Here is a 17,824-nt window from a genome sequence, read left to right as displayed (position 1 = left end):
TGAATGAAAAAATATAAATAATTTTGGATTAGATATAAATCATTTGAGATGAATGAAGCTAAATAATTACTTTTTTTAATTACAGAAAGAATAGCTGAAATTTTTTAATTCCGAATTAAGATTTTAGTGAATTAAGATCAGATTGAATTAATTAATTCGAAGATCTGTTTGATATAATGTTAATCATAAATAAAACTTATTTTATTACTATGTAATATAGTTATTTTGGCCATTTAAGCTTAATATTAATATTACAGAAATAAATTAAATGGGTAATATATTTTAAAAAACACAGTATTATCATCTTTACATAATTAAATGAACACTGCATTATCCCCTGATTTGTATTATTGTACTAAAATAATTGTTTTGCTCAAATGCAACTCTGTGTTTACATTTTTTCCACTCAATTTAAGAGAATAGTAAATGAGTGAGTATCATTCTTTCCACATACACGTGCGAGTAACAAGTCGATTTATTTTAAAATTTTGTTAAAATTTAATATTTTTTAAGAAAAAATATGGTTAAAACTAAAAAAACTACTAATAAAAAGGTAAATTTTAGATAAATTAACAAACAGAATCATTTAAATAAAAAATATCTTTCTATTTTATAGAGTTTAATACAAAAACCCGTAAAAATGGTTAATGGTAAAAAGAGCATTACAGCGCAAAAAAATAAGCAGGAATTGGAAGAAGAAATGGTGGTGGATGCAGAGGGCTATGATTCTATGATAGAAAATGGTACCAGTGAGGAAAGTGATTCGGATAATGAGCAACAAAATGAGGAGGAGGATGCAACAGATTCTGAAGAAGAAAGTGGTAGTGATGATGGGTTTTCCGACAAAGAAGAGGAGGAAGTGGAGCAAGCGGTAGCAAAGACAAATAAAAGAAAACCTGAAGTTCAGCAAGAAGTGGCTCAAAATAAAAAATCTAAAATTACCAATCCCTTTGCACCCGAAAAAGTTAAAGCTCCCACCTTGGAGGAGATAAACGAATTGAAAGAAACACGCAATCTTTTTCACTCCAACATCTTTCGGCTGCAGGTCAAGGAAATGTTGCAAGAATTAAAAGTAAAAGATAAATATACCAACTATATAAACAGCTTTTTGGAACAATTTAAGACTTTCGTTAAAACATTGAAAAATATGCCCGAAAAGGAAGATATGGATAAATTATTGTGGTTAAAAAAATCCAAACTTTCGGTACCTTTAAATCTTCAATCATTAAAGGTGCAGCAGCAAAAGGTATTCCAATTTCAATTCGTTAAACCAACTACTGAGCCATTTTTCCTGGGAGCCAGTAACACCCACACTTTGTTGGGTCCCAAATTGCAGGCGGACATTGGTGTCTTAATGCCAGCTGAGTGTTGGCAAAAAGAGAATTATCTCAATTTGCAATATGATCAGAAAAGAGCCTACTATTTGACTTATTTAACACAAAAATTATTGGAGTCCAAATTGATAGCGGGTTTAAGCCTTGATCAGCTTAAATTCAATTATTACAATAATAATCCTTTGAAACCGGTATTGGAGATAACTCCCCCCGCAGAGGCGGGTAAACATTTGGCTCAGAAATTATGTTTACGCATTTTCATAGCCAGTGAACAGCAGTCATTTAAACTGAATCGCTTTGTACCCTGGAATAATAATATACGTTCTTCTGTATTCGATTCTAATGAGGATGAAGAGTCTGTACCCTTGGCCACGCCCAGCTACAATGCCAATATCTTATTTGATTTGACTATGCACGAAAATCAAAAGCTATTGCAGGAAGTATTCGCTCCACATAACAACTTTCAAGAAGGCTTATTACTGCTCAAGGTGTGGTTGCGTCAACGTCAACTGGATGTGGGTTATGGTGGTTTTAATGCCCATATTATGGCCATGTTTGTGGCGTATCTGTTTAAGCAGCGTAAACTGCACAGCAATATGAGCAGTTATCAGGTGGCACGTAATGTTTGGAATCAATTGTGTGAGTGGAAAATAAAAGAATTTATTTTAGGTTTTTCTTTTTAATGAATTGTTTGTTTTTTTAGCCTTTTCTGCATGGCATGAAAGCAACAAGGGCATTACTCTGTGCAACACCTTCAACTCTATAGCCAATCAACCCACATTGGAACAGTTTCATAGCTACTATCCTGTTGTATTCATAGATGCTACTGGATTTTACAATATCTGTTCGAATGTTAGTGCTGATGTGTATAAGAGAATTTGTTTGGAGGCTAAACTGGCGGTGGACATGTTAAACGATATGAAATTGAATAGTTTTCAATGTTTATTCATGTCTAAAATGCCACTTTACACGCAAATGGATCATATTTTAAAGTGAGTTTGAAAAACTTTTTTGAAAAATGTATTTATTGAATGATATATTTTTTTTCTCTTAGAATCAATAAACCCGATGCTATAGAACAAATCTTGGAAATGCATGTAACACCCGCGGATAAATACAACTATGCCGGCTACACTTATCCACAACTATTGAAAGTGATTAGCAGGTACTATAATTTATTTAAAACCCATGAAATTCTATAATTAATTTAACATTTATTTTTCATAAACTTAGTCTGCTACAAAAAGGTCTTTCCAAACGTGTGGAATTCATGTTACCTCTCGAACAATTAACACCAGCATGGAGTGTAAATGAATCAGCCACTGCCGTTCCACAACATTTGCATTTGGGTTTCATACTTAATCCTGAACATGCCTACGAAATATTGGATAAAGGTCCCGAGTCTATAGATGACGAAGCTGCCAAATTTCGTGCATTTTGGGGTGAAAAGGCCCAACTAAGACGTTTTCAAGATGGCAGCATAACCGAATCTGTTGTATGGGCCGCCGCCAATGATGATCTTAGCAAGAAACGTTTAATTGTGCGCAGCATTGTTATGTATCTGTTGCAACATCATTTCCAGCTGGAAGACAAAGATGTCGAGTATGTAGCCGGGGAATTTGAGACGGTATTCGAGTTGACCAAAGGTTTTAAAGTGGACAATTTAAAGTTTGGCAAACAGAAAATAAACCAAGACACTAATGCCGAGGCCATGGCCTTGCTGGTGATAAGAGAATTCGATGATTTGGCTAGAAAATTGAATGACCTGAAGGAGTTACCCTTGGAAATAGTGTCGATAGCGGGTATATCGCCAGTTTTAAGATATTGTGAACCTCAACCGATTTTACCACGGGCCAGGTGTATTAAGGAGCAAATTTTCGCCGATCATATACAGTATGGTGTTGTACAATTAGGTAAGGACATATTTTATTTAATTTCAACAAAATTTGTAATTTCTACATTTTTCATTTGTGACCCCATAAAGTAAATTCTGGATCTTTATCGATAGAGGAGTCAATATAGCCTTGTCCCCTCTGTCTGTTGAAATCAACTTTTCTAAGCCCTTAAATAACTTACATACATGATAGTAACATCAATAGGTATATCAGCTTTAGTTCGGGTTCGATTGCTATTTAAATTGGGGAAAACCGCCTCATAAAAGCCTGAGATATAAGCAAACAACCACTATTACCTCGATTTTTGATCTATATATGAATTAATCTAATGATAGATATTTCAAAGACCTTTTTAACTACATACATATATAATGCCATAGAAATTTGAAGCGACAATGGATCAAAATCAGGAAAAATATTATTTTCCTTAAAAATTGTATTTTACCCCAGACAAAAATTTCACTAAAAATTTTTTTCTAAAAAAAATTTTTCAATAAATTTTGAAACAAAAATTGTTTTCCAAAATTTTTCACAAAACAATTAATTTGTTTTACCAATATTTTTTCACAGAAAAATATTTACAATTTTGTTGTATACTAAAAAAAATCACAATTACAAAATCTGTTTTTTCCAAAAAAATGTACAAATCTTTTATAAAAAATTTTACCTTTTTTTACCGAAATTTCACAAATTTTTTTTTTTCTAAAATTTCACCAAAAAAATATTTTAATAAAAATTTCACTAAAAAATATTCTCCAACTTTGTTGATTTAGTGAAAAATTTCACCAAAATCCGTTTTTCCCCCAAAAAAAATTTTTCACTAAAAAATTTTCTCCAATTTTCACTAAAAAATTTTGTTAATAAAAATCACACCAAAAATTGTTTTTTAATAAAAATCACACCAAAGATAGTTTTCATTCAAAATTCCAAAAATAAAATTTCTCCAATATGTTTTTTTTTTACTAAAAATTTTACCAAAATCGTTTAGTTACTAAAAATGTCCTAAAATTTGTTTTCACTACCAAATTTGTTTTGCTAAAAATTTCACCAAAAATCTTTTATCACTTAAAAATTTATAAAAAATATGTTTTTACTATAAAATTTCACCAAACATTACACTAACTTATTTTTTCTATAAAATTTCTTTTCACTAATTCAAATCATTACAAAATTTCAGCATCTTTCACCGAAATATTTTTTCTTATACAAATTTCACCAAAAAAATTTTTCACTAAAAAATTTTCTACAATTTTGTCGATTAACTAAAAAAAATTTCACAATAAAAATTAAAACAAAATTTTTTTTTTCGTTACAAAATAACACAAAATTTCTCAAAAATGTTTTTGCACAAAAAATTTTTTGTACTAAAAAATTTCACCCAAATTTTTTTTTTATTTCACTTAAATTTCACCAAAATGTTAATCCAATTCTTTTTTTTAAATAAAAATTTCACCAAAAAAAATTTTAATAAAAATTTTCACCTCAAACTAAACAATTTCACGAATATCTTTTCTTAAAACATTTCACCAATATCTTTTTTTTCATTAAAAAATTTCACCAAATTTTTTTTTTATTTCACTTAAATTTCCAATTCTTGTTTTTAAATAAAAATTTCATCAAAAATCATTTTCAAAATCTTTTTTTCACTAAAAATTTCACCAAAATTGTTTTTCTTTAAATCATTTTTCACTAAAAACTTTCACCAACAATTTGTTTCATTAAAAAAATTAAATTTCATCAAATTCACTAAAATCTGTTAACACTACCAAACATTACATCATTTTGTCGATAAAAACTTCATCAATATTTTTTTTACTAAATATTCTTCAATTAAAATTTTCACTAACTTTTTTTCACTAAAAAATTTCACGAATATCTTTTCTTAAAACTTTTCACCAAAATCTATTTCCACTAAAAATATCACCAAACATTTTTTACTAAAAAATTCAGCCAAATTTTTTTTTTCATTAAATAAATTTTTCCAAAATATAAAAATTTCACCAAATTATTTTTCACTAAAAATTTCACCATAATTGTTTTTCTTTAAATCAAATTCAATAAAATCTGTCGATTAAACTTCACCAAAATATTCTTCAATAAAAAAATTATTTTTCACTAAAAATTTCACCATAATTGTTTTTCTTTAAATCTTTTTCCACTAAAGATATCACCAAACATTTTTTACGAAAAAAAATTCACCCAAATTTTATTTCATTAAAAAATTTCACCAAATTTTATCGAAAGTCTTCAAAAAATTTTTTACCAAAATACATATAAAAATTTCATCAAATCTTTTTTCGTTAAAAATTTCAGCAAATATTTTCCACTAAAAATTTCAACATAATTGTTTTTCTTTAAATCATTTTCACTATAAACTTTCACCAACAATTTGTTTCATTAAAAAAATATCATCAAATTCAATAAAATCTGTCATAAAAACATCACCAAAATATTTTTTAACTAAAAATTTGTTTGAAATTTTTTTATTCTTCAATAAAAAAGTTTCACCAATATCTTTTCTTAAAACATTTCGCCAAAATCTTATTTCACTAAAAATATTTTTTAAAATTTTTTAAAAAATATTTTTTTAATTATTGAAAAATTTCACCAAAATCTTCTTCACAAAAAAATATATTTCAAAATTTTGTACTAAAAAAATTCACCCAATTTTTTTTTTCATTAAAAAATTTCACCAAACTTTATTTCGAAAGTCTACCACTCTTTTTTATGTAAAAAAAATTTATCAAAAACCTTTTTCGCTAAAAAGTTTATTAAAAAATTCTCCAAAAATAGTTTTCCATTAAAAAAATTCATCAATTAAATATTTGTTTCATTAAACTTTTTACTAAGAAAATTCACTAAAAACTTTCAAAAATATTTCTCATTTAAAAACTTTAACATTTCACTAATTTACTTTACTCCCTCCTATTTATAGGTCAAAGTGGCAAATGGCCCAGTGAACTTACCGCCTTGCGTGCTCTGAAAACAGCATTTTACCTGCAAATTGCCGAAATGCTGCAGGAAAAATACAAGCTTACGTGCAAAGTTACCTACGATGGTGTGTTGGTTTTGAAGCAAGGCTATTGTTTCAATTTAGAGATAGCCCATCCCAAAGAGGTGGGTCTGCTGAAGAAGGAAAAAACTGTTAAGGGTCTAACAACACACATTGATTGTCCGGAAAGTATTGCCCTGGAGAAACGTCATTATATATTGCCCAAAGTGACGGGCGCTTTAAAAGCTCTCTATCAAAATCATTCCTCGTTTGGAGCCACCGTTATGATAGCCAAAAGATGGCTATATAGTCAACTTATAGACAATGGTCTGTGGCCGGAAGAGTGTACGGAATTGTTGATAGCCTCGCAGTATATGAAAATTGCTGCCAAATGTATAACAAATTCTCCGCAAACTGGTTTTATAAGATTTTTGCAATTGTTGGCCAATACAGACTGGAAGTCGGAATTGTTTTTGTTAAATTTCAATAGTGCTATGCAGGGTAAATTTAAAAAAAATATTTATAATTAATTTAAAAAACGAAATTAAAATAACTTGTTATTTTTTTCCCTAGAAACTGATATATCTGATTTAGAGCAACACTTTGCTACCGAACGTGACACATTCCCACCCCTTTGCCTGGCTACTTCATATGATCAGAAACATTATGGCAAAATATGGAGCTCGGAGCAACAACCCAATGTCCATGTTTTGGCCAGAGTTACGCTGTTGGCTAGACAGTCTCTGGAAATTATAGAATCTACACTATTATCCTCCTCTTTAACATTTATTAGACCCGTCAAGATATTTAAGCCACCCACCCAAGGTTATGATTTTGTTATACAATTAAGTCCCGATAAGGTAACCAATACATTGAGCTTTGAGTTTGGATCATCTTTTGTAGAATTTACAAAACCCAACTGGCATATGCCTTTGGCTGGTAGCAATTTTCTACAAAATGCTGTCAACAAACTAAGGGTAATTATATCATTGTGAGAGAAATCCTTAAATTGTAACCTAACCTATGTATATTTCTCTTGTACAGGAAGCCTATTCTGAGTTTGCTGCCTTTTTCTATAATCCCTGTGGCGGCAAAGAAATTGCTGTCATATGGAAACCTTCCGCCTTCAATGCTAAAGAATTCAAAGTCAACGATGTTACCGCCTGTTCTTTGACAGCCGATCACAAACGTGTGCAAGCCAAAAAAGAGGTTTTAATTGAAGATTTTAAATTTATTTTAAAAGATTTCTACTTACGCATGGGTTCTTTGGAGTTTGTTAGACAAGCCAACAACAATACACCCCAAAAAACAACTGGAAATAAGGCTAGATATTTTGGAGCAAACGATAAAACAGAAAGAAAACAGGAAAAACCAGCCTTAAACAAGAAACCAGCTGTGATAGCAAAAAATAAACACCACAAAAAGCCGGCCACCACCACTAAGTTTAAAGCAAAATCCCAATTCAAATCTAAAGTGAAAGCAAATAAAGCCCTTAAGAAAATTGTTAAAAACTAAATAATAATAATCTAATGTTATGCAATTAGTTAGTGTATACAAATTATGTTTAAATTATTTTAATTTTTAACAAGCCGTTAATGTTACTGTCCAGAAATACAATATCAAATTTACTATATTTTTAATTACAAATTAATCAAGTGTTTAATAATTTTGTTTAGGTTATATAGTCAAAGCAAAAGTTTAGTTTTTTCTTTTTCAATTGTTCTCTAGCTCCCATAATTTCACATGATTTTTTGCTGGCCTCATTTTGTAGTCCCTGAGTGCTGGTGCATTTATTACAGAGTTCTTTAAACTGAAAGCAACGTTGACACTTTGTACAGCAGCAACAGCAACTACTTGTTTGTATATTGTTTAGATGTTTGCCAACCAGTTGTTGGCAATTAATTTCTGTCGTTGAAGTTCCAAGGCTGTAGGTAAGAGGAAACTGAAATTTTGAGAAAATTTTGTGTAAAAACTGCCAAAACCTTAATATTAACCCACCACTATTATGTTGGTATAAATAGGGCGAGAAAAGTTTAAGTTTTACTTACTGGCGCTGAAGTATTAACACATTTATTCCATTGTAGTTGTTGTTCAATAGAAGCTACGGTGGGATTTTCACAAACAACATTTGATATCTCCATAGGTTGAGGAAAGTCTGGAGTACATTGACGTTGCTGTGAAAGCGTTGTTACAGGTGGCTGACACTGATTTCTCTTACCATTTAAAAATTCCAATAATTGCCAGACATTTTGATTACACGTTAAATTTTCTTGCTTCAAAATTTGTAACAACCAATAATTAGGATCCGGAATATTAATAGTTTTTAAATCACCATTGGGCATTAATTTGTTAATGCTAAATAAACGACATTCTTCCAATTTGCGCACATCTTGTTGGGAGAGAATAAAGAATTCATTGCCTAAAATTAAGGGAACTAAATCCAGAGAAAATAATGCATTTTTTTTAAACCAATAAACGATTTCATTGACCCACCATGAACTGGAGGTAAAGCTTGCTCGGAAATTTGTGTAATTTTTTGTGGTAACATAAGGAGATTTTTGAAAAAGAAAATTTAATTTTTTTTTTTTGGAAATAGAAAAACTAAAGAAATTTTTATGTTTTGAAATACTAATTTTGTTTATTGTGATTTGAAAGTGTTATCTTAATGTATTTAAATGTAGTTTTTCATAATATAAACAAGTTTTTAAAGTTCTAGTTACGTATGGTACCGGGAACCTCTAATTTTATGGCTAAATTTTCATCTTTAATGGGTGTGGCATTAACAGAACCAGTCTCTTTTTCTTTAGAGCCAAAATCAGGATAAAGTTTTGCCAGCTGACCCATGGGCGTGCATAAACGTCCCGAAAAATCTGCACGCTTATTCGATTGCGAACGTTCCGTACTGGCCACTATATCAAATAGTGAACGTTGACCCACATTGCTAAAATTACGTTTGCTAGCCTTTAACAATTGTGTACTGCCCGAACTGCTAGTGTCCATGGAATGGGGTGGCGATAAAGGTGAATCAGTAGTAGCTCTTATAATTGCTTTACCAGCAGCATCACCTAAAATTTTAATAACAATTTTATCATATTACATATTAATTTCTAACATTCATTTTATATTTCACTTACGTGCTAAATCTGTTTCTGATTTGATGGTAGCATCACCACAGGACGCTCTTACGTTTTGTATACTCTCCAGAATAACCTTATGATAAGGTGTTGTGGCATAACCCTTGATTAGAATCTCTAATTCGGCACACAACAGTTTGTATTGATCGATTTTCTTGTGACCTTTCAAACGATTTGCGCTTAAATTTTGAAATGGCAACAATTCCTTTCTCGTCGATGCCGTATACAGTTCATATATATTCTGTTGACATTGTATTTCATCTGCCTTGTCCATATCTTCTTTGATTAATTTCCGGAGAAAATTTATCAACCATTGCACGTTGCGCTGTAAATTGAAAACCATGGTAGTGCTTAAAGTTAAGGGATAATAGAACGTTCGCGTGTATAAGCGTTCTCTAGCTTTTCGTAGATTTTCTTCCGCTTTCGTTTTGGACTTAAGCGGCAGGAAGCGATGTGCCTTAATGAAAGCTGCAAAATCTGTTATACGATAGTCAGCAACGCGGCCACCAGGTCCCTCAGATATGGAGGGTGGATCTTCAAGACAAGAACGGGTGATTTGCAGAGCATGTATGAAAATTTCACCGCCCCGAGCGGACAATAAATGACTAGTAGTTTTACCGCCAGCTTTTCTGCGAAAATAAAAAAACAAAAATGTTTCTGAAAAAATGTCTGATGAACAATATGTACCTTGATGACACAACACTTACCTTGGCATCTCCAATAAAACCGAACGGCCATTTAATAGAAAATTAATTAAACAAGAACTAGGACGTGAGGTGACATCTACCGGTGTAACACGATGTTGGGCTAAACAAGGTGGACAAGCAGACATATCGGAAGCACCACAGCCCCTTGGTGTACACCATTTCAAGGTAACCGTTTCATATTCGGCTCCCTCTTTAATGCTGGTAGGCAATAACGCCTCATTGCCACATATAGCCGTATGAGCATTGCGAGCATGTAGAATTTCTACATCGTAATTGGCACTAGAATTGGCATTTTGTTCTTCCTATTAAATAAAATCATAGTAATTTAAATAAAATATCCATTAACAATTAATTTTGCTTACTTTCATGGGTATCCCCGTTACAGTAGTACTGGCCAAATCATAATGGCTCATTATAAGATGTGTCAATTTGTTGGATATTTCCGGTGCACTAGTTGTATGTATTTCAGTGGATAAACATGAGGATAGCTCAATTTTGCTGCGGTTCGTTACCAAACTATCTGTATTCATTGGCACCATATTTATTATAACCAAATGACAATGATCTATATTGAGCAGCTTCTTCTGGGTCATGGCTAATGTGTTCTGCTGCATTAATACATTGTGGAAAATGTCCTCTAAACTCTTCATACTGGGATTATCGCGAGCCGATGTTATGCAAATCACTCTACCTTTATTGGGTATTTTTTCATTGGTTATATTCGAGTTATCCTGCGCCTGCATTAGATTCACTTGATGTTCTGTGGGCTCGGCCAGTGCTTCAATGGCCGCCCTTAGGCCATGTATGACCGAATAGTCCGACGATTGGGGTGTATTACGTGGTGGCACACCCACCAAGGCCATTGCATTTAAAACATGTGACATATTTTGTGTGGCAAATTTCCAGGTATTCACTATGTGTGCCGCCGTATCACTCACTATGAAACGTATTAACTTGCCGCGCGGAAACAGATCCCAAACAATGCGACAATATTCTATGGACGATTCAACGGAACAAGTCCACAGACTTTTGCTGAATTGTAGACCAGTTGAACTGCCGGCGGCTGAAGACGTCATTGGAGGATCTGCTGCACCGGTCTTACCTTTCAGGAAGTCTAAAGGTATGTAATCTTCACTTGAAATACTAAAGTATTGTGTGTGATCCAGTACAAATATGGTTTTCTGATTTAAATCGTACATTTTTAGATGTTTTTAACCAAACCACAGATGAAAAATGTATTAAAAAAGGAAAATAAATAAAAATAGGTTGAAAATAATTGTGTTTGCAACAGTTTTGTTTTCATTTAGACCAGGGTTACCAGTAGCTAAATATTTCGCTACAGCTGGGGGATTTTTTTTTAATGTATGTCAAATTTTATGTGTAAACAATAGGGGCCTATCAAACAACTGGAATATAAAAACTATAGACGGCATAAATCAAGATCGTCGAAACAGTTTGAATTTAAAGTGAATAGTAAATTTAAAGTAATAGTAAATTTCTCATAGATATAGAAAAGGATCTGAAAATTATGAGTATCATTGAATAGTGCTTTAATAAAATACGATTTATATGATATATAATATGGTACTGTTTACCTAGCGTTTACACATGCAAGTAACAGTTCGAAAAACACAATACATTCACACTTTTGCACTAACACAAGCACACATGCAGCCACTTACAGCTCACTGCCTAGTGAATTTCGATGGACAGTGATTTTTTGACACTTACTGCCAAGGCGAATTTATACAAGGTGGAGTCAGTCAAACAGCTGATAATTTTTTTTTTCGCTTTTTGGTTCTAACAATTGTCAAATCTTGTTTTTATATTTAAATATCTACATATTCTAAGCTTATTAACAAAATATTTATTGTTTACATAAATAAGTAAAGCCCTCACTATTCAATTATCTACACTATATTAAGTTTAAATACTTATTTGTTAAATTTTTCATTTTGGTTTTTTGACATTTGTTAAGACCAATCGTTGTTTTTGTAGAACTAACACCACCTTGTATTAATTCGCCTTGCTTACTGCAATAAAGTGTCAAAAACACAAACAGAGTTGCCTAACTAAAAAAATTTAAAAAAAATTACTGGATTGTGGTAAAATAATTATTATATTTTTAACTTATTTTATGTATATTTGTAAAAAAAATTGTTTTTTCTCTTCAAATATGAATAAAGAACGCTATTAAATTAATTTAAGAGCACTAATCTCATTAAAGTAATAATAATAATTATTTATAACAATTATTTCCCTACAAATATATGTATGTGGTATCCTAGGCAACTCTTAATAATAATGTGTTTACGTTTTGACGACATTTTTAAAATGAACTTTTACTTGCATGTGTAAACGCTCAAGCAACTTGTAGACATTTCGATGTATTTTCGACATTTTCGATAATAATACGTATTCTCAACTTTCCTCAATCTACTTGCATGTGTAAACGCACCGTTATTAACACTGTGAACCGAAAATTCATTTTTGACTTCAGAAAATTTTGATATAAAGAAAAAGCGATTTTAGCGAAGCCGGTGTCCAGAGTTTGAAGTCCCTTCGGCCGGCCAAGGGCCGGCAATACAGAAAATATGATTATTATCAAATAAAAAATTATGAAAATATAAACTGTATTTGTGATCTTGATTTGTACCAAAATAACTTTTGGGCTTTATAATTATGCTGAATGAGTTCATTTGGTTTTTGTCAACTAAAACCATATTACAGCGTTTTTGTCGAAATAGTTGGCCACATTGATTATGTGCCGTATAAAATACAACAAATGGCGAATTTATAGAAGATGACCTCAGAAGAACAGCTGTTTATTTTTTTGGATTCACTTGGTTAGTAGTTTGAACTGTCAACAAACTCAAAAACAAAAAACAACAATAGGAAACTTTGACAGTTCAATTATCCCGTAGTAGTTGTTGTAGTTCTATCGTCATCTTCTATAAACTCGGCTTGATACAACCTTGTGTTTTATTTAGTACCGTTAATTTTAGAAGAGCGCTTGTGAAGTTTTATGAAGAAAATTTCTTAATTTATTTGAAAAATAATTAATTTGTGTTTTAATTGTGTTAAAATGTTGTGAATCAAATGAATAATTTGGATGTTGTAAATATGAATTGTTTAAAGTTTAAGATAATGCTTAGTTCATTAAATTGTGAAGAAAAAGCGGTAAGTTTATTAAATTTAATTTATTGAAGTTTGTTCTTAATTTATAAAAATGCCAAATTCCTCACTGAAGCTTTGAAAAAAGCAAAATGGTTTATTCGGGTTGTAATATGACGGATAAAACATAAGATGTATTGTGCACAAAATTCTGAGATTTGTTTTAAATTTCTGAGTTACGCCCATCATAGTTTTGCTCCTAAACTCATATACCATGATTTCTACGTCCCTGTGGTTCCACTGAAGATATGATTAGTCAATATTGTTGTTGTCCTTTCTTAGGGTGTGGCCAATACTCTTCCATTTTCTTGGACAGATTTCTGTATCTATAGGTATTGTGTAGCACATTTACTCGGAATGCAAGACATTTTAAATATCCGCCTTAAATTTTTGTTTATATAAACGTGTAGTCTCTTGGAGATCGAGTGTGTAACCTTCCAGGTTTCATTTCCGGAATACTGATTTAACGCTTGCACTAAATATTCGAATTTTATGTTATTTGGGTATTTGGGAGGTAAAGCGTAGGTGTGGCGAGCTTTTTTAATCCGCACCTTCAGCGGTGTTTATATTACGCTACCCTGATAACATTATCACCCCCATTAACACGAAGTCTGGTTATGTGTTAATTAATAGTTTACTGTCGGTTAAAATTATTTTTGTAGGAAAACTGTCAGTTTAACTATTAGTTAACACGGCCGGACTTCGTGTTAAGCTGGCCACACACGGTATGATTTGTTCGCCTGATTTGTAATTGAAAATTTTGAATTACTTGTGGCAAACTGAGATTTTCCACATTGTCGTCCTTAATACAAATAAAGGTATTTTTAACTTTTTAACTTCTAAACAAAATAAAATGTTAAACTTCTAAAAAGCATAGTTTTTACTGAAAACCTAAAAGTGCAAATATCTCAAAATTGGACCTACGATTTTAAAATTTATTCCATATTTGTATTCAACGTGATAAAATTATAAACAAAAGATGTTTTGCACGAAGAGCCCTTTTTTTGGTTGTCAATATTTTATTTGAATAAAAGAAGGTTGGTTATACATATAAAAAGTGGTGCACTATTATATTGATCCATTTTTATCAATATTTAGTTATTTTCGATTACACGATCATTAAATATAATTACAACATCCGTCTTCACCATATTTGAAAATGAGGCTGTTAGTGCGTTGAGTGTATTGCCAGGCAGGCGTCTATCAAACGGAAAACCCATTGTACGTCTATCGGGATACAATTTGTCTTTTAAGCCACAGAACGAATAGGCATCACCACAAACGTCTTGACTGCAATATAGAATAAAAAAAAACTTAATTTCAGAATTTTCCATAAACGAAATGAAATTTATTAGTACCTGTTGTTTGACTGCACCACGGAATCATCAGCATAATTAGATATCATAACAAATAGATCGAATGGCATACCTTCGGCTTTACCTTTGGGTATGAGCAAGTGTTCAGGCCAACCACATCCACAAAAGCGGAATGTTGCCAGTGCATCTTCAGCTTTGGGTTGATATTCCGCACCAATGCGACGGAATGAACGATCAAATGGTATGGTTACTGAAGATTCATCCGAACGACGTCGAATGGTATTATTGCCGGGTTGTACTAATATGTAAATCAATGTAAAAATTCAAAAGCAAACTTTATTAATTATAATTTGATTACAACTTACGATTGACAGTAAACTTGTCTAATTCAATGGCAAGTAGTCGCTGTTCTTCGAGGGTTAATGCAGTACCACGTTCATCGGTTTTTGGGCATATAAATATACGACATGTTCCTTTTTTAAGAGAACCACTGTTGTTTGAAACTTTGAAAGTGTAGTCGAAAGGAGCATGTTTTAAATGCTCAAACGAAGCATAAACACTGCCATTTGGTCCAAAATCAAGACCTGCGGCTAGATCTACTTCGGACTTTTGCCAATAAGTTAACAAAACATTCGGACGTGCAGTGCGTGAGTTGATTTTTACTTCTACGTTGTTAATTGTAATGCCTTGATAGGCCAAATGACTTTGATTATATGGAGGCAATAATGTCTTGAATTTGTTAAAAATAGTATCCAAAAATCCATGCCATCTGTAAAATATCGGATCACGCATTGCAGTGGTGACATCACCCATTACGCCATATTCTTCCAAGTGACGTGAATCGGGATCATGGCAAAATGAAATAAGATTGTGGACCATATTGTGTAGATTGCCATAGTATTGACGATTAACAGATAATGATGATGCTTCCATTATGTCACCCAACAAATCAATACCACGTACTTCATCTAATGGAATACGTTTGCCAGTTGTCTTAAATATTTGATAAAAAAAATAGTTAATTATCATAGTTAAAAATACATAGATCGGAAATTCTCCTGTCCTAAATACCTAACTCAATTGTCAAAACCTTAATTGGTGAGAATGTTTTAGAAAAAAAAGAACTATATGAAAACAATTCTCGTTTGTTTGATGATTTGGAGTAATTTTTTGTTTGAGTTTCACATAGTTTTTTTTACTAATATATACAACTGAGTTAGGCCTTTGATAGTAGAGTTTCCGATCTATGTGTATTTAGATCAGGACTTATGTACATATACAAGGGGTTGTCATAGAATCCAATCATTGTCGGAATCGGTTTTGAAAACGACAAAAAATGTACATTTGAGGAAATTCAATGTAATTTTTTGTTTAATCGATAAGGAATTTAATTCTAATTGGATTCTATGACAACCCCTAAAATTAACTGGTACACACATCTTCGAGATATCCTTTGTCGATAGCTGCCAAAATACGATCGCGCCAACGTTCACAGTCTGCAATCTCAATGGCATTACTTTCACGATTTACATCATATAGAATTGAATTTGACATACGAGCCGGATATGTACGACTGTTTACACTGCTTAGAAGTTTGGGAAAATATCCTTCAAATAGAGGTTCACGCAAATTACTCAGTTCCTTAGTGCGTGTTAGGTTATTGCAAAACCTCTCCACATTGTAACGTGCAATAATCTGATGATGCATATAATAAAAAAGTTCGCCGCGGCGATCTTTTTTTACTACTTCGAGAGGACCTTCAGTTGGATAAACTAAATGCCAATGCCAGTGGTGCATATTAACACCAATGTCTTCACGGAAATAAGCCAAACGTTGCTCCTCTTCGCGGTCCGATGCAGTATAATTGCGAGGTATCTCAATCCGAGCCTTTATAGAAAGTTCATGGAAATAGCTATTAATATTTTCAAATCAAATTAATTAAATTTAAAGATTCAGCTCTTACACGACTATTTGGATCGGTTATGAGGGAAGCTTCTTCACGGGCATCCTGAAACACGGATGGTTCTACAAAGTTAGCGGGAAATATCTCAGCTACTGGGGGAATTTGAATATTGCGCGTATCCCGACGATGTTGTACAGCAACCGAGTAACAGTATTGAAACAGTAAAGGATTTACACGATCTCTAAACAAAAGATAAATACAAATAATATTATTAATTGATCATTTCTCAAATACATGTCAACGCTTAATTTTACTTTGTATAAGCACATAATGAGGCAAAGTTTTCAACGTTCGAAGCATCAAGAAAAATCTTAATTAACTGGCTTGCAATTTTCTTATGCTGGTCTTGAAATAAAGAGAATTGTTTCCTTTTTCCAATTTGTTTGGCAAAACTTAAATCCGGTTTTTTGGGGATATCACGTAAGGGTATCTAAAAGAAAAATACTACATGTTATGCGATCCTTGTATGTTTGATTAAAATCTGAAAATACCTTCACATCCACGTTATCACCAAACCTACTCTGCAGTTCAACTTTAGTGCCGCTGTAGCGTTCAGTATAATAGCTATCTGGCACATCAATGGCAGCTTTTCCGTTGTCACGTGAGGTGAAAACTGGTTCTAAAGGACGTTGGAATAGCAGCTGTAAAGCTTTTGCAGTGTTATTAGACATGGCTATTAAAATATGAATGAACTTTTACGAGTTTAAAAATTACTTTCAAAATATGTATGTAGTTCGCTTGTTGCAAACTTTAAATACACTGATGACATATTCAGTTTAGAAAAACCCTTTTATACTCTAAAACTAAATAAATTTAAATTAAAAAAATAGTGAAATATATTAATTTAACCACAAAATTTAGTTTGGTGTACTTGCATAGATATGAATGTGCGTGAATTGAAAATGTTTTTATCGGATATCTCACTGCTGGGATATCTTGTTTTTCATTGTGACCACAACCATTTAATATAATTAATTAGGTTTTTTTTGTATGCCAAGTCAATGTTTAATGGATATACTAGAATAACTGGAGTTCTATAATTTTAAAAGTCTTCAACTTTAAATAAATCATTTTCTTATTACTGCATGTAATTTGAGCCAGCTCTCATACAAAGTAAATAGTCATTTCTAAATATTCTTAGAACTATAATTGCGAGATTCTTCATAGTTTGTCCAAATAGCTCTAGCTCTCTCTTATCATTTTATATAGTTTGGATAAAAATGTTCATGGCACCTCTCATACAAAGTAAATAGTTTATTTCGAATATCTGGAAAACTGCAATATAATTGTAAAACTATTTTAAAATATT

At 31.8% G+C, this 17,824-nt stretch overlaps 4 protein-coding genes across 4 annotated transcripts; 1 reads left to right on the top strand and 3 right to left on the bottom strand.

Annotated features, from left to right (window-relative positions):
• Nucleotides 1-449: 449 nt before the first annotated feature.
• On the top strand, nucleotides 450-7,868 carry Mat89Ba (nucleolar protein 6 Mat89Ba). Its single transcript, XM_065507155.1, has 8 exons — nucleotides 450-553; nucleotides 617-1,973; nucleotides 2,038-2,326; nucleotides 2,389-2,499; nucleotides 2,568-3,247; nucleotides 6,165-6,722; nucleotides 6,795-7,198; nucleotides 7,266-7,868. Exons 1-8 carry the CDS (start codon nucleotides 521-523, stop codon nucleotides 7,734-7,736), a joined length of 3,903 nt encoding a protein of 1,300 aa, XP_065363227.1. The 5' UTR covers nucleotides 450-520; the 3' UTR covers nucleotides 7,737-7,868.
• Nucleotides 7,762-8,870, bottom strand: Mst89B. The gene is made up of 3 exons (XM_065507178.1): nucleotides 8,715-8,870; nucleotides 8,270-8,655; nucleotides 7,762-8,163 (listed from the first exon to the last, which is right to left on the bottom strand). The coding sequence occupies exons 1-3, from the start codon at nucleotides 8,767-8,769 to the stop codon at nucleotides 7,894-7,896; spliced, it is 711 nt and encodes a 236-aa protein (XP_065363250.1). The 5' UTR covers nucleotides 8,770-8,870; the 3' UTR covers nucleotides 7,762-7,893.
• Nucleotides 8,832-11,330, bottom strand: asun (integrator complex subunit 13 asun). The gene is made up of 4 exons (XM_065507166.1): nucleotides 10,425-11,330; nucleotides 10,063-10,364; nucleotides 9,356-9,984; nucleotides 8,832-9,286 (listed from the first exon to the last, which is right to left on the bottom strand). The coding sequence occupies exons 1-4, from the start codon at nucleotides 11,259-11,261 to the stop codon at nucleotides 8,934-8,936; spliced, it is 2,121 nt and encodes a 706-aa protein (XP_065363238.1). The 5' UTR covers nucleotides 11,262-11,330; the 3' UTR covers nucleotides 8,832-8,933.
• Nucleotides 11,331-14,239: 2,909 nt separating this feature from the next.
• On the bottom strand, nucleotides 14,240-17,186 carry LOC135948880 (phenoloxidase 1-like). Its single transcript, XM_065498332.1, has 7 exons — nucleotides 17,007-17,186; nucleotides 16,770-16,945; nucleotides 16,516-16,696; nucleotides 15,990-16,439; nucleotides 14,918-15,545; nucleotides 14,595-14,850; nucleotides 14,240-14,526 (listed from the first exon to the last, which is right to left on the bottom strand). Exons 1-7 carry the CDS (start codon nucleotides 17,184-17,186, stop codon nucleotides 14,331-14,333), a joined length of 2,067 nt encoding a protein of 688 aa, XP_065354404.1. The 3' UTR covers nucleotides 14,240-14,330.
• Nucleotides 17,187-17,824: the final 638 nt, after the last annotated feature.

This window comes from Calliphora vicina, chromosome 1 (genome assembly GCF_958450345.1).
Source record: "Calliphora vicina chromosome 1, idCalVici1.1, whole genome shotgun sequence".
NCBI lineage: Eukaryota > Metazoa > Arthropoda > Insecta > Diptera > Calliphoridae > Calliphora > Calliphora vicina.
The sequence above is the reverse complement of the archived record's forward strand: the minus strand, read 5'-3'. Positions and strand labels throughout refer to the sequence as shown.